A 15,614-nucleotide genomic window follows, 5' to 3' on the forward strand; every position below is an offset into this window, starting at 1 on the left:
GGCAGATTAAACCTCTACCCACTAAGGCTTACCACTTACACACAAACTAAGTTTATGTTTATAGTTTGCTAGTATTCCAGTTTAGTTAGCACCAGCAGCTGCAGCCCAAAGCTTACCAGCTAACTACACAATCCAAGGAACACCAAGCAAGTTAGCACCGAGCTGCTATCCTTGCAAAGGAAAGGAGCAACGAGTTTCCTCCACCTGCTGTCTTTCATCAGACCTTGCACAGCAATAAAAGCATTGTTCAACTTTGGAATTGCAACCTTCTCCTACTTGGCTCATCAGCCAAGGAACCATCAGCACCTTTTCCACAAAGACTGGCAACGTTGAACTGGGCCTAGATAGCACACAGTACAACATAACAAGGCTAAGCACAGGACTTTTAACTCTAGTTGATGTAATGCACATGTTCAATCTATGTGTTTGTTCACTGTTTTGGAATTATTGTGATCTCAGGTCAGGTTATAGGTAGTTTGCTTTGCTACAGGGCTAAATTGACGTTAGTTGAATTATGCTTCACACAGACTCAGGGTCTTTGCATGCAACTACCCATCTTCTATAACGTGACATGTCACACACACACACACACACACACACACACACACACACACACACACACACACACTCCTTCAGCCTGGAGCATATCACACCCACATGTGATGTCAGTGAGCACATGATGTGAGCACCACTATTGTTTCTTTGATCTTCCAGACACACACACCTGTATATAGTACATGTTAGTTAGATTGTGTGTTTTCATCTTTGTGTTAAATAAAAGACTTTTGAACCTTCATGCTGTCTATTTAATATTGTACAAGAGTGAATGTTGCCAACCTCTACTCTGTCAAGGAATCCTAAATCCTTCAACCATTACTAGCTTTTATGGTGATTTTGGTTGTAGTTATTAAGTTAATTATTAATCAGAGTTACAAACTGACAGTTTAATAACTTATTCTGAGACTGATTTGGTGAATTGGCTAGATTTTCCCTTCCTCAAGGGTGGTCCACCGAGGTGATCTAATGTAAATTGGATCTTATTATTTATCATAATTAATATTTAGCCCTGATAATCATTAATTATTATTGATAGCCACATTTAACCCAAAACTCCCTATTAATGTTGCATGAAGCACTTCAAAATGAATATGACTCTAACCCCGCCCCATTCGAGCAGCTGAAACATGCCTGCATTTCTTGAGAGATTCTTGATGCACATTGCAGGAGCCTGTTTCTACCAAGTTTCATCACATATTTCTGAATAAACTGCCATAAAATTTTGTCCAGACAATCATGGTTCTCAGACAATCCTTGACGATCTCCTGAATTTTCCTCCAGAGCCACCAAGAGGTTGAATTTTGTGGTTTTAAGTGACAATTTTTGACTGCTATGGGGTGACATTTTGTACAGACATTTATGTTCTCCTCATGATGGATTGTAATAACTTGGTGATCTTTTGACCTTTCCTCGATAGCGCCATCATGTGATCAAATTTTCAAAGTGTCCGATTGTGGTTTAAATTTACAAATTAATGTTTAACTTGTGAACTGGTATAATTTTAACCAGTTCTGAAGCAAGCAGAAAGAGCCAAGATATAAAATGCCTTCTTATGTTGTGAAGATGCTGGAGATAAAGGTGTTGTTCTGCCTCAGCAGTTCATTACTTTGTCCACTAGATGTCAGGATGTCTATTAAGGTAATCTGGTCTGACTGAAAAAGCCTTCAGAAGCACAGTGCAAGCTTTAGTGCAAAACTATAAAGAAGACATCCACAAATAAAGCCATTACAAGCATTGGTGGTCCTAGCTTGCATGACGCCCTGGGCGAGCCTCACCTTAAGCGCCCGTGAGACTGTAACTGGTAAGAATAGGAGCTGTTTTTTGGCCTCCCAGCCGTCAAAAGCCCCAGCCAAACTGGTCAAACTGGTTATCAGCTGCAAGCTACCAGGGTGTGTCTCACCTGATGGTTTCAGCTGCCATTCTTTAATCTGTCTTGTGATCATAGACAAAGTCATCTTTTAAAACAAATAAATAAATAAAAGTCTGTAAAGTTATTTTGTTTTTTATATTTCCACTGTCAAGCAGTCAGTGTGTATCTTATCTTTAATATGTGTGTGTGTCTTTGAGCAGTGGTGGTCCTAGCTTGCATGACACCCTGGGCGAACCTCACCTTCATCGACCTTAACCTTTTACCAAGTGTTAAAACGTGTTTAATTGCAGCTTTTGGAGCAGGTATACAGTGAAATGATGATGACATACATAAAACCTTGACAACATTATAGTGGAAGATGATGTAATGCAATTGTTCAGTTTCATTCTCATATCAGACAATTTACACCAGGGAAAATTGGGTAGGGGTGACGGACGGCTGCATGACAGCCTGACAAGCTTGCTGGATCAGTCGTCTGAGCTGAGCACGAATGTTTTCATGTCCATGGAGGTAAACCAGAGGGTTGAGAGCACTGTTCAGACACACAAGGGCACGACTTATCTGATGGGCAATGTAGATTCCGTTATACCAGTCATTGCAAATCCTCTGTTCGGTAAGAACTCTTGACCAGAGGTTGAGGTTTCTGAGTACATGATAGGGGATGTAACAAACAGAGAAGAGAAGAATCAAGATGAAACTCAACTTTAAACTTCTGTGTTTCAGTACCTTGTCAATAGTATTCGTGCGGCAGAGAACGACAATCACATGTCCATAGCAGCCCAGTGTGATGAGGAACGGGATACAAAACCCAGTGAGGGTCCATCCAAGATTATATTTCAGGTACTCCTCAACGTTGGGGTTATCCGTGGTATCGAAGCATTTTTTACGGTTGTTTCTAGATGCCTTGGTGAAGAACATGTCAGGAAGACTCTGAACACTCACCAACAGCCAGACCATGACCGAGATAATCACAGAATGGGTGACAGTTATTCTTCCCATCGCTCTCATTGGGTGAACAATGGCCAGGTATCTGTACACACTTATACAAGTCAGGAATCCAATGCTGCCATAAAGATTCACATTGAAGCAGAATCTTGTTATCTTGCAGAATGCTTCTCCAAAGATCCATTTACTCTTCAGGAAGTAGTAAACCACCAAAAATGGCAGTGTGAGCAGGTACAAAACATCTGTAAGTCCAAGGTTGAGAACAAACACGTTGACGTTACCCAGCTTCTTCCAGTTGTGCAGCAAAGACTTCAGTCCCCATCCATTAGCTACCAGACCAACGATGAACACTAAGATGTAAACAGGAGGCAAGAATCTGCCTGTAAAGTCAAAGCTGACACGAGGACAAGAGGTTTTATTCATCATCTTCTGGACAGCAGTACGTACAGTTCCTTCTCTCAGTGAATGTTCTGGTCTTCTCAACAGATTAAAACAAGCATGGGTGCTTTCGAAAAGACTTCCTGTTGTAAGCCCACGCCTCTGCATACTACATTTGAGATCTGTGCCTGCCAATATTCAGGAAAGGACTTCAATTGGCTGGTTTGTGAATCGATGCAGAGCCTAAGACAAAAGGTTTGCCTGTAAGAGGTAGGCATGAGGCTTGCCACAGCTTGTACGGAAACACTTTCCTTTTGTAGCTGCTCCACTTTGACCTGATGACTCAAACACTGACTTGACATGTACATTTTACACCTATTTCTATTACATTAGGTCGATGTAAACGGTCACATTTAAGGCAAAGTTTTTCTATCATGGTGAGTCAGTAGGTGCAGATTGTCCACTAAAGGCACTGTTAGACACAAAAAGAAGTCCCTCTCCTGACATTAATTAAACCCCTGAAAACTCATGTCTGTTCCTCACAAATACATATTTGGAGTCTTTTTCCATGAAAAATCCCTATGTGGCTTTAAAATGTCTTGGTTGTAACGCAACAACTTTGCCTCATTACGTATGCCAGGTTCTGTTGATATGCAAATGAATATGATTCTAACCCCGCCCCCATCCGAGCAGCTGAAACATGCCAATTTTGTCCAGACAAACATGGTTCTCATGGTTCAATCTTTGGTGATCTCCTGAATTTTCCTCCAGAGCCCCCAAGACGTTGAATTTTGTTGACATTTTTTGACTGCTATGGGCCGACACTTTGTACAGACATTTATGTTCTTATGATGCATTGTAATAACTTGGTGATCTTTTGACCTCTCCTCTATAGCGCCATCATGTGGTCAAATTTTCAAAGTGTCCCATACTTTGGTTTCCATTTACAAATGAATGTTTCACTTGTGTACTGGTATAATTTTAACCAGCTCTGGAGCAAACAGAAAGAGCCATGATATAAAATGCATTCTTATGTTGTGAAGATGCTGGTGATAAAGGCATTGTTCTGCCTCAGCAGTTCATTACTTTGTCCACTAGATGTCAGGATGTCTATAAAGGTTATCTGGTCTGACTGAAAAAGCCTTTAGAAGCACAGTGCAAGCTTTAGTGCAAAACTATAAAGAGGACATCAACAAAAAAAGCCATTACAAGTAATAGTAGTAGTTAATTTGGCTTCATTTTTTATATGAAATACCAAAAGTGACTTCTGTGGTACTGTTTGCTGCAAGAGGAAGACGTGTACTGTACAATGATTTTTGATGAATAATGAAGAGAAATATCAGACAAACATATGTAAAAAGCCACAGTGTGTACAAAATAACTATATAAATCTGTAAATACAATATGAAAAAATATAAATCAAAAACACTAAAATCATTTAGAGTTAAAATGCAGAACGTGTAAAATACTGAAACATTTTTGCATGAATTATTTACAACAAAACAAATGAAGAAAATGTGGGAAATGAGTGCAACGTCATCCAGCTACGAACACACAAACAAAACTGTACAAGTTCAAACCTGCATTGCTCACGTCAGAAAACAATATCTGTCAACACAAGGTTGGGGTCGTTTTGTGGCATAAATTTCTATCAAACAAAGAATTGTAAGTTACTTACATTTGCTCTTAAAGACATAATATATTGCCAGTTAGCAGTTTAAACATGTTTTTAAAACTATCTTTATGACCAAATTAATCAGGCCAACTGTCTTCAATTCATAGTTTAGCTGTTTGGTTACAAAAGTTTCTTTGTCTTATAAAACCTTTTACCAAGTGTTAAAAAGTGTTTAATCTCAGCTTTTGGAGCAGGTTTACAGCAAAGTGATGAAGACATACATGAAAACTTGACAGCGTTGTAGTGGAAGATGATGCAATGCAATTGTTCAGTTTCTTTCTTATGTCAGACAATTCATACCAGTGAAGACTGAGTGACGGAGACCGGCACGACAGCCTGACAAGCTTGCTGGATCAGTCGTCTGAGCTGAGCACGAATGTCTCCATGTTCATGGAGGTAAACCAGAGGGTTGAGAGCACTGTTCAGACACACAAGGGCACGACTTATCTGATGGGCAATGTAGACTCCATTATACCAGTCATTGCAAATCCTCTGTTCGGTAAGAACTCTTGCAAAGAGGTTGAGGTTTCTGAATACATGATAGGGGATGTAACACACAGAGAAGAGAAGAATCAAGATGAACATCAACTTTAAACTTCTCTGTTTCAGTACCTTGTCAATAGTATTTGTGCTGCAGAGAACGACAATCACATGTCCATAGCAGCCCAGTGTGATGAGTAACGGGATACAAAACCCAGTGAGGGTCCATCCAAGATTATATTTCAGGTAATCCTCAACGTGGGCTTTATCCGTGGTATCGAAGCATTTTTCAGTGTTGTTTCTAGATGCCTTGGTGAAGAACATGTCTGGAAGACTTTGAACACTCACCAACAGCCAGACAATGACCGAGATAATCACAGAATGGGTGACAGTTACTCTTCCCTTCGCTCTCATTGGATGAACAATGGCCAGGTATCTGTACACACTTATACAAGTCAGGAATCCAATGCTGCCATATAGATTCACATTGAAGCAGAATCTTGTTATCTTGCAGAATGCTTCTCCAAAGATCCATTTACTATCCATGAAGTAGTACACCACCAAAAATGGGAGTGTGAGCAGGTACAAAACATCTGTAAGTCCAAGGTTGAGAACAAACACGTTGACGTTACCCAGCTTCTTCCAGTTGTGCAGCAAAGACTTCAGTCCCCATCCATTAGCTACCAGACCAATGATGAACACTAAGATGTAAACAGGAGGCAAGAATCTGCCTGTAAAGTCAAAGCTGACCTGAGGACAAGTGGTGTTATTTATCATCTTCTGGACAGCAGTATGTACAGTTCCTTCTCTCAGTGAATGTTCTGGTCTTCTCAACAGATTAAAACTGAATCAGAGCATGAGTGCTTTCCAGAAGACTTCCTGTTGTAAGCCCACGCCTCTACATACTATATTTGAGATCTGCACCTGCCAATATTCAGGAAATGACTTCAATTGGCTGGTTTGTGAATCGATGCAGAGCCTAAGACAAATGTTTGTCTGTAAGAGGTAAGCATCATGAAACCTCTACCTTTCATATCTCTAATCTGCCAGGGTTTAGAATTACAGTCAGGCTTGCCACAGCTTGCACGGAAATATTTTTCTGTTGTAGCTGCTCCACTTTGACCTGATGACTCAAACACTGACTTGACATGTACATTTTACACCTATTTCTATTACATTAGGTCGATGTAAACGGTCACATTTAAGGCAAAGTTTTTCTATCATGTTGCGTCAGTGTGTATAAAATAAATAACTAGATGTGTGGTTTGTTACCAGAGAGAGAATAACCCATTTGAAATGCATTACTTATATGTTTAATACTTGTATAAGAAACACATTGTGTTTATGTAGAAGTCACCCTTAATTTTACATGTAATAATTGAATAATGTTTCAGTCTGTATTAATTTAATTTAATAATAATCAGACTTATTCAATTGATTTTCAGTCACTCAACATGATAGAAAACACTTGCATTAAATGTGACCTTTGATATTAAACCTGAGTAATGAAATTAGATGGAAAAGTTCCTTTTTTCGAAAAAAAAAAAAGTTTTTCATTAACTTTTAACCAAGTGTTAAGAATTACTTCTGATCCCCACCTAAATTTTAAACTCCATTTCATAAGTTCAGACCTGCTTTCTCCAGCTAACATTGGAACATTGCAAGAATCAGATCCCAAATATATGGAGAATGTGGACCCTGGTTTTATTGCATCATGATATGTTTCTGTTGGCAGGACATACGGTCAGGGATCTAGGGTGCTGAGGGGGGCGCAGCACACACACATAATAATCAGACTCAGTTATTTGATTGATTTTCAGTCCCTCAACATGAAAGAAAACACTTGCATTAAATGTGACCTTTGATATTAAATCTAAGTAACACTTTTCAAGTGTACCATCAGCTCAGAGTTGAGCAGCTACCACAGATAATATATTTTACTACAGGATGTGGTCAGCCATACTGTTTCTAAACCATGGCGGATTAAACCTCTACCCACTAAGGCTTACCACTTACACACAAAGTTTAAAGTTTATATTTATAGTTTAAACATTTTATTTTTAGAAATAAACTTTTATCATAAAAGAAGCGACTACAGGCATAGGTGCAGATTGTCCACTAAAGGCACTGTCAGACGCAAACAGAAGTCCCTCTCCTAAACCCCTGATAATTCATGTCTGTTCCTCACAAATACATATTTGGAGTCTTTTTCCATGAAAAATCCCCACGTGGCTTTAAAATGTCTTGGTTGTAACGCAACAACTTTGCCTCATTACGTATGCCAGGTTCTGTTGATATGCAAATGAATATGATTCTTACCCCGCCCCCATCCGAGCAGCTGAAACATGCCAACATTTCTTGAGAGATTCTTGATGCACATTGCAGGAGCCTGTTTCTACCAAGTTTCATCACAAATTTCTGTTTTATAGAATAAATTGCCATGAAATTTTGTCCAGACAATTGTGGTTCTCAGACAATCTTTGGCGATCTCCTGAATTTTCCTCCAGAACCACCAAGTCATTTCATCAACATTTTTTGACTGCTATGGGCCGACACTTTGTACAGACATTTATGTTCTTATGATGCATTGTAATAACTTGGTGATCTTTTGACCTCTCCTCTATAGCGCCATCATGTGGTCAAATTTTCAAAGTGTCCCATACTTCTGTTTCCATTTATAAATTAATGTTGAACTTGTGTACTGGTATACTTTTAACCAGCTCTGGAGCGAGCAGAAAGAGCCAAGATATAAAATGCATTCTTATGTTCTGAAGATGCTGGAGATAAAGGTGTTGTTCTGCCTCAGCAGTTCATTACTTTGTCCACTAGATGTCAGGATGTCTATAAAGGTAATCTGGTCTGACTGAAAAAGCCTTTAGAAGCACAGTGCAAGCTTTAGTGCAAAACTATAAAGAGGACATCAACAAAAAAGCCATTACAAGTAATAGTAGTAGTTAATTTGGCTTCATTTTTTATATGAAATACCAAAAGTTACTTCTGTGGTACTGTGTTCTGCAAGAGGAAGACATGTAGTGTACAATGATTTTTGATGAATAATGAAGAGAAATATCAGACAAACATGTAAAAAGCCACAGTATGTACAAAATAACTATATAAATCTGTAAATACAATATGAAAAAATATAAATCAAAAACACTAAAATCATTTAGAGTTAAAATGCAGAACGTGTAAAACACTGAAACATTTTTCACTATACATGAATTATTTACAACAAAACAAATTAAGAAAATGAAGAAATAAGTGCAATGTCATCCAGCTACGAACACACAAACAAAACTGTACAAGTTAAAAACTGCATTGCTCACGTCAGAAAACAATATCTGTCAACACAAGGTTGGGGTCGTTTTGTGGCATAAATTTCTATCAAACAAAGAATTGTAAGTTACTTATATTTGGTCTTAAAGACATAATATATTGCCAGTTAGCAGTTTGAACATGTTTTTAAAACTATCTTTATGACCAAATTAATCAGGCCAACTGTCTTCAATTCATAGTTTAGCTGTTTGGTTACAAAAGTTTATTTTTCTGATCAACTTTTATCAACATTTAACCAAGTGTCAAGAATTACTTCTGATCCCACCCTAAATTTTAAACTCCATTTCATAAGTTCAGACCTGCTTTCTCCAACTAACATTGGAACATTGCAAGAATCTGATCCCAAATATAAGGAGAATGTGGACATCATAATATGTTTCTGTGTGCTGACCCATTGTCGGGGAACAAGGGTGCTGAGGGGGTCGTAGCACTCCCTAAAATGAGGCTATAACATATGCCAAATTTACAAAAAGGCCCAAATAATTAAGAATTTGACAGATACAGCGCTTCACAAAGTCTATAAAGTTTCTCCAAACTCAACAACTCACAAAATTGAGTGATTTTAAAGGGCAGAATTTTTCTCCCTCTTCATCTGCTTGCTGTTGTTGACTGTAAATGATGTGGCTGCTTTGACCTATAGTACGTTGGGGTTCAAGTTTGCCATCTGCTGTTGTGCATAGCGTTCTCAAATTGTTGTAAATTATTGTTAATAGTGATTACAGACATGTTATCCTGGCCATTCAAATTAGTAAACATGAATGTCACGCACCATTTACTATGAAGTCATTATATAGACTGACCCCTCGGCACCCCCAACTGTGACTGACTTTATCTTGACTGAAACTTAACATAATACACACAACAGCAGCCTCAGTGTCTCTCTATCAGCTCCCTGTCACTTTGAGATTAAAGACATGGCATGATCAGGCACTTCTGTACTTAAAGGACTTGTTGTGCCCTCTGACCTCTATAGGAGAGAAAGAAGGCAAATCAGTGCACATCTTTATTAAAAGCCACTTGTTTTCCCAATTCTATAACTTTTACTTTGTGGGCTTTACATCCCTTTTTGCCCCTCGTTTATATATTGTCTTCTCTGTCGCCATCTCCCTCTTTCCCTTTTCTTCTTCCTGTAAAGCACTTTGTAACATAAGTGTTTAAAAGCGCTATTATATACAATGTAAATTATGTTTGCATGCTCGCTTTCTGTAGATTTTCCCAAAAATGTTGATTCTTGGATAGGTCAAGGGCACAGTCATCAGCGTATAGACTTCCCGAAGGTGTACAACTATAAAAGGAATAATGCTGAAGTGAAGAATGAGATCGTACATGTGTGAAGATCAACGTTCATCCAAACTCAGTCACAGTTTTTATCTAAAAATATCATTTTCTCTTTCAAGGTCCATTGATTAGAGGATGCCCATGTGGATCCACCTAGTTCTGCTTCTCTCACTGTCCGGCCCCTGAATCAGTCAGTGAAGTCTTCCTGCTCTGAAGGAATCAGTGCTCAGACAGGTCAATCAAGGCCTGTAGCCCCACAGAGCAGGGTTACTGTAAGGTGCGTAGGGGCAGTTGTTGTGACAAACACACGAGTGGATTATCATCACAGGTCGCTGTAGCCTTCTGCCAGAGGGGCAGAGGAAGGTCACGTCAGCCGTGGTGGATTGATTGGGCGTGCAGCAGCGGGAGTCGGTGCACTGTCCGCAGTACCGGAGCTTGTAGGCCCGAGTGCTGTAGCAGCCCTGGTGAACAAGCCGAATGGGGCCTGGTGATGTGTAGCTGGCCTTGCAACGTGCCTGCTGTCCCCACTAAAAAACAGCATGCACAAACACATTAACAGAGGTGAGTCAGAAGAAGAAAAAAAACCCAGTCAGCAATGCTGTGATTTGGTGATTTGCAGGTCAAAAGATGGTTAGATGTGTGAGTCAAAGCTAGGCTGGTTCTAGTGTTGCTTCATCATTTCAGTGACAATGTTTCATTGTGGAACAGGTGATAAATACACGTTACAGTTTTCACCAGTTGTTTAAACATGTTCCTGAAACTACAGCGCAATTTCTCCAAACTTTCTCAAACATTTTGATTCGGTCCAAATTACAGGATAAAAACGTAAAAACATATACTAGAAACAGTAGAAGTAAAATAGGGAATCACTCACCATGGGCTTTCTTGGGGCAGGTTGAACTGTATGGCAAGGCCGCACTTTACAAAGTCGAGTTTCCATTTGCAGCTTGCAGGCTGGGTTCTGGTTAGAGACCCGTGTGGACACCCCGGCCCCACAGCTCTGGGAACAGGCGCTCCACTGGGTGCTCTGCTCTATACACTTGGAGGCAGGTTGGACCAGTCTGTTTAGCGGATGATCCCTCGGGAGAGCTGGCCACAGCCTGGTGGGTCTCATGGCTGAAGAAACCAAATACAACAATGGCAGGATCAGAAGAAAATTCAAATGGCATTCACAGTTTGAGAACAACTGCACTAAACTAAACCGACTACATGCAGATTGAACTCATTCACCTCAGTGAGTCACTTTCTAGGAATTTAATGTCTCATCTGATTGTTTTTTCACTCTCAAAAATATCCAATTCAAGTCTGATCCAATGCTTTGGACTTTTGTGAATAGAAAATTCCAAAGCAAAATTTTGTTCCTCCCAAAACTAACATCTATGTGTCATAATAATCAGCTGATCTTCAGGAATGACATCAAATGTTTTGTATTCAAGAACAAAAAGTCCCATCACTGTTCTCGTCACGTTGTTCGACTCTGACAGTGTTTGGATTACCAGATGCTTTTAGAGTGGCTTCATTTCCTTAACAACCCACTCTGACTCACACACATACACACTCAAACAAACACTTTCCTTTGAATGGATTAATATCCTCTGCAAAGCTTTGCATGTTTAATTGTTACACAGCCGTTGTTATGAAACTCCTAAACTTGGTGGCTGAGAAAAAAAATATGTTTTGACTTTTCCAGAGAAATGCGGGTTATATTTGGACTTTGTGAGTTTTCCTTTGGCCAGACACACCCCAGTGTAATTCAAAAAGGCTCCAGTAAAAACTTCCAGACATGACCACCAGTGACAGACCTCATATAAATAAAGAAAGGATGATGTTGCCACATGGACTGATCATCAATGAGCAACATGTGTCGCTGAGAAAATGTGGAGATGCACCTGGCACCAGCACCCTGACACTGGAAAATATGTGCAAACATCCAGCTCTGATGTCAGGGTACAAAGGGAAAGTTAGACATTTTTGGAAATACGCTCATCGGCTTTCTTGCAGCGACTTTTATGAGAAGCTTTATAGAAAGTGTGTGTCTTTGTTTTTAAATATGAAGCTACAGCCAAGATATTTTAAGGTTATAGCAATAAGTCTGGAAGTAAAGAGGAACAGCTAGCATGTCTCTATTCAGAAGGTAAAAACCACAAATTGTTGTTTTCGTCTGGGTTGTTGTAAAAGTAAAACAAAGAAGTTATAACATGTAAATTATAAATGTTTTACACCACAATTAACATGTGTATGCAGTTCATTAAACCGTCTTGAAATGGGCTATATACTCCTTTACCATTGGCAGAAAAAAAGTTTGCCTTTCTTGGTTTTTTTTTTCTGATGTGTTACATTCGACATCACAAACACTCAGAAAAACAGGAAACAGTAGAAAGTAGCCTTGAGGCCAGTGACAATGTCAGTCCCTCTTTAAAACTCAATGAAGACTGATCGATGTTCGAGAGCTGCTTGAATGGAGACAACTGGAAAACGAATTAGGTGTGTTTCCATCACCGTGGGAGCTGGAGCCGATAAGACTATGAGTATAGGGGCAGGGTAGGAGGACAGGTTGATAATGTTAGCCTATAAAGCAGTGCTAGTTGCCAGTCAATGATGCAGTGTTCTTTCTTATTTGATGACTAGATGGATAGCTTGAAGTTGTGAACTTTTTCTATCTTGATCAGATAAGACAGCCTATTGGAAATGTTCAGTCGCATCAGTTTACATAAACGCTCAGCATCAGCGACAACAGATGCCGTACAAGGGTCTTGAAGGGTTTTCCCATTTCATAGGAGGCGATTTCAACCACCATCTCTTGTAACATTGTTCTGAGGGGCAAGGGGGCACTTGAGAATAAGGGAAAGGGATAGAAATTGGAAATTAAATTGAGTCTGCCATGAAGTCCCAGCGTGTTAAGTGTTGATTTAACCCTCATGACTCATCCATCCACCTGTAGAGTTTACCTGTGATCGCATCCTGAATGACTGTGTTCTCCAGGTTTTCGCACACCCACTCCCTGCAGCATTTCCCCGGCAGCCGGACGTGTTGTGGATTGGGACAGTCTGGAGTGGGCAGACGGGCGTTCAGAGGGCAAGTTGGCACACAGCTCACCCCTCCACCTCTGCAGTGGCAGTAAGTGTCACAGGAGGGCTGAAACGACTGGCCCTCTTGGTAAGTGATGCCGTTGACTTCACAACCCAGATCCTCCTGACCTGTACAGAACACACAGTACAGACAGCGTCTTGACTCGTTGGATTGATGTGGGAAACTTAATCAGGAAGTGAAAGAATTAGGTTAGGTGAGGAGAGAAGGGATGGATGCAAAGGGACACAGCAGAAGAAATTAGGAGAGCAGTAAGGACACAGGAGCTGCTGTCCCTGCCGATGGTTATTTAATTTTATGGGAAACCAGGCCTCTCTACTGAGAAACTGAGGAGTCTGTTTTTCAATCCAAGAGTGTTGTCTCTGCAATCTATCATGCTCAAAGGGCAGTCGTTAGTGCAAATGTGTCAACAGCAGTCCTGCAAATAGAAGTTGAAACGTTTTGGAGATCTGGCTGGCCGTCAGGGAAAAACAGACCGTTAATGTTTAAAGTCTGCAGCAGAGCCACTCATGCAGACTGACTGAAGCTGTATGTCCCCAAACAGACATGGGCCTGGTTGTTCGCTTGTAGGAAGAGGCACTCACTGACACACTCCCCAGCGTCTCCAGGGAAGCTGGCGCTGTAGTCGCACTGCAGTCCTCTCTGGCTGTCGCAGGGAAACATCTCAGTGCAGGGCTCGCCTCGCTGCCTGGCACACACCTGGCAGCACCGGCAGCCATCCAACACCAGAGGGACTCCTGAGGGGCACTGAGGGGCAGGACTGGGGCAGAGGCAGGGCCTGTCGCACAGCTGGCACAACACCTGCAGGAAAAAACACACACATGAGATAGAGGATGTTACAGGCAAAGACTATCACTGTTGTCATCCCACGATCTATTATCAGAATTATCCTCTAAATTAGATTCTTAAATCTTACATTTTCACGAGAGGAGAAAATATTTCTGGTATTCTTAGAAACTACATGCAAGTATCCAACACTGTCGGGCCAAACCACTGTTTTCAATTACATGTGTCTGGTGGAGCCAAAAGACAGATGAGACCTGGACAAGCAAGTAGTCTTACTCGACAAGAGCAGAAAATGTGGAAGACAAAATCATGTACTTGAATATGCAGACAATCCAGTGTCATAAGACTTTAGTTATTTGCTTATCTTTAGGGCTGTTTGCCAACAATTTTTTAGTAATTCTTCAAGCAAGTTCCAGCTTCTCAAATGTAAGAATTTGTTGCTTTTCTTTGTCTCATTTGACCATAAACTGAATATATTTGGATTTTGGACTGTTAGGTGGACAAAACAAACTCATCTTATCACCTGGGGCTTTAAAGTAAATTCTGTATGTACTGATATTTGATAGCCCAAACAAGACACAACAGATATTAAAGAAATCAGTTAAAAAGTTAAAATTGTTAAGTTATTTTCACAAAAGCAAAATGATGAGGACCAAATGCAGACACACAGAGGTAGGCAGGCTGAAAACAAACAGCAAGCTTTAATGAGCAATACCAAGGAAAAGAAAAATTGAGGACAAACCAAAAAAAAACAACATGAGGAACAAATCAGGAACACAAGGTCAGGGAACAGGCACAGGAGTACATGGAGGGAAAGAGTGAGGGAACAACACAGGCACGCTAAACTAACAAGGGGCTGAGGTGCAGGTGGAGAGACACTGGGAACGGGGCAGTGCTAACGAGGCTGATTTGAGGCAGGTGTGGGGTGGGGGGGGGAAATCCGGCTGAGGAGGAGCACAGGAACACAGGAGGGAAACAGAACACCGGGAACACAGGGGAGCAGGAAGTATAAGGAGATAACGGGACACAAAATAAAACAGGAAACAGCTAATCAAAAACCCAAACCATGACAGCTACAACCCTACTTATTTCATCATATTTGCATTTCTTGAATAAAGAGCTTTAGAGTTAGATTCACTCTATTCAGACTCTTTAAGTCAGGGTAGCTAAGGAGATGCTCCTCCACACATCAAAATGAGTAAAACAACTAAAATGTATCAATAAATAATCACACTGAGAAAAAAAATCTCATATGAGCCAAATTAAAAGAATTACAGGAAATCTGCTTCATTGTTTGAACGTCCATGCCTACGCTCTTTCGCACATAAACACAGCACATAATCATCCATTCACAACAAACTACTGTAAGTAAGCAGGCCTCACCTGTGTAGCCACACACAGCAGCACAGCCAAAGCTATCACACAGTCACACAGCAGTCGGTCCATGAGGGCTCGTGTTGCTGATGGAGCTCAGTCTGTCTCACTAACCTGTGTGACGGTGTGGTGCGACCAGTGCAGCTGTTTGCTAACTGCTCCTTCTTGCGTCTGCTGACATTTATAAAGTCTGGACTCTGATGTCACAGGCTGACTACCGTGTAAACAGCCTCTGGACCAGCATCAGAAATGTTTCACATTCCTCCTCCCTGCTGCCCATTTCCACTTCCAGACACACACACACACCTCCACCCCTGAGTCTTTCCCCTCATTTTCCTCTCCTCCCTC

At 40.6% G+C, this 15,614-nt stretch overlaps 3 protein-coding genes across 3 annotated transcripts; all 3 read right to left on the reverse strand.

The window, feature by feature from the left end:
• Positions 1-2,329: 2,329 nt before the first annotated feature.
• Positions 2,330-3,298, reverse strand: LOC140999331 (P2Y purinoceptor 1-like). Its single transcript, XM_073469680.1, has one exon. The coding sequence runs from the start codon at positions 3,296-3,298 to the stop codon at positions 2,330-2,332; it is 969 nt and encodes a 322-aa protein (XP_073325781.1).
• A 1,921-nt stretch (positions 3,299-5,219) lies between these two features.
• On the reverse strand, positions 5,220-6,270 carry LOC140999332 (P2Y purinoceptor 1-like). The gene has a single exon (XM_073469681.1). It carries the CDS (start codon positions 6,180-6,182, stop codon positions 5,220-5,222), a length of 963 nt encoding a protein of 320 aa, XP_073325782.1. The 5' UTR covers positions 6,183-6,270.
• Positions 6,271-10,206: 3,936 nt separating this feature from the next.
• Positions 10,207-15,338, reverse strand: ccn5 (cellular communication network factor 5). The gene is made up of 5 exons (XM_073470867.1): positions 15,276-15,338; positions 13,691-13,907; positions 12,968-13,216; positions 10,894-11,135; positions 10,207-10,546 (listed from the first exon to the last, which is right to left on the reverse strand). Exons 1-5 carry the CDS (start codon positions 15,336-15,338, stop codon positions 10,259-10,261), a joined length of 1,059 nt encoding a protein of 352 aa, XP_073326968.1. The 3' UTR covers positions 10,207-10,258.
• Positions 15,339-15,614: the final 276 nt, after the last annotated feature.

Source organism: Pagrus major, chromosome 7, assembly GCF_040436345.1.
Source record: "Pagrus major chromosome 7, Pma_NU_1.0".
Taxonomy (NCBI): Eukaryota; Metazoa; Chordata; class Actinopteri; order Spariformes; family Sparidae; genus Pagrus; species Pagrus major.

Excerpts from the sequence above, each read along its gene's own strand:
- LOC140999331 (XM_073469680.1), bottom strand. The coding sequence starts at position 3,298 with ATGATGAATAAAACCTCTTGTCCTCGTGTCAGCTTTGACTTTACAGGC.
- LOC140999332 (XM_073469681.1), bottom strand. The coding sequence starts at position 6,182 with ATGATAAATAACACCACTTGTCCTCAGGTCAGCTTTGACTTTACAGGC.
- ccn5 (XM_073470867.1), bottom strand. The coding sequence starts at position 15,338 with ATGGACCGACTGCTGTGTGACTGTGTGATAGCTTTGGCTGTGCTGCTG. Across the intron at positions 13,908-15,275 it reads TGCTGTGTGTGGCTACACAG|GTGTTGTGCCAGCTGTGCGA; the intron begins GTGAGGCCTGCT and ends TTTTTCCTGCAG. Across the intron at positions 11,136-12,967 it reads CATTCAGGATGCGATCACAG|CCATGAGACCCACCAGGCTG; the intron begins GTAAACTCTACA and ends TGGTTTCTTCAG.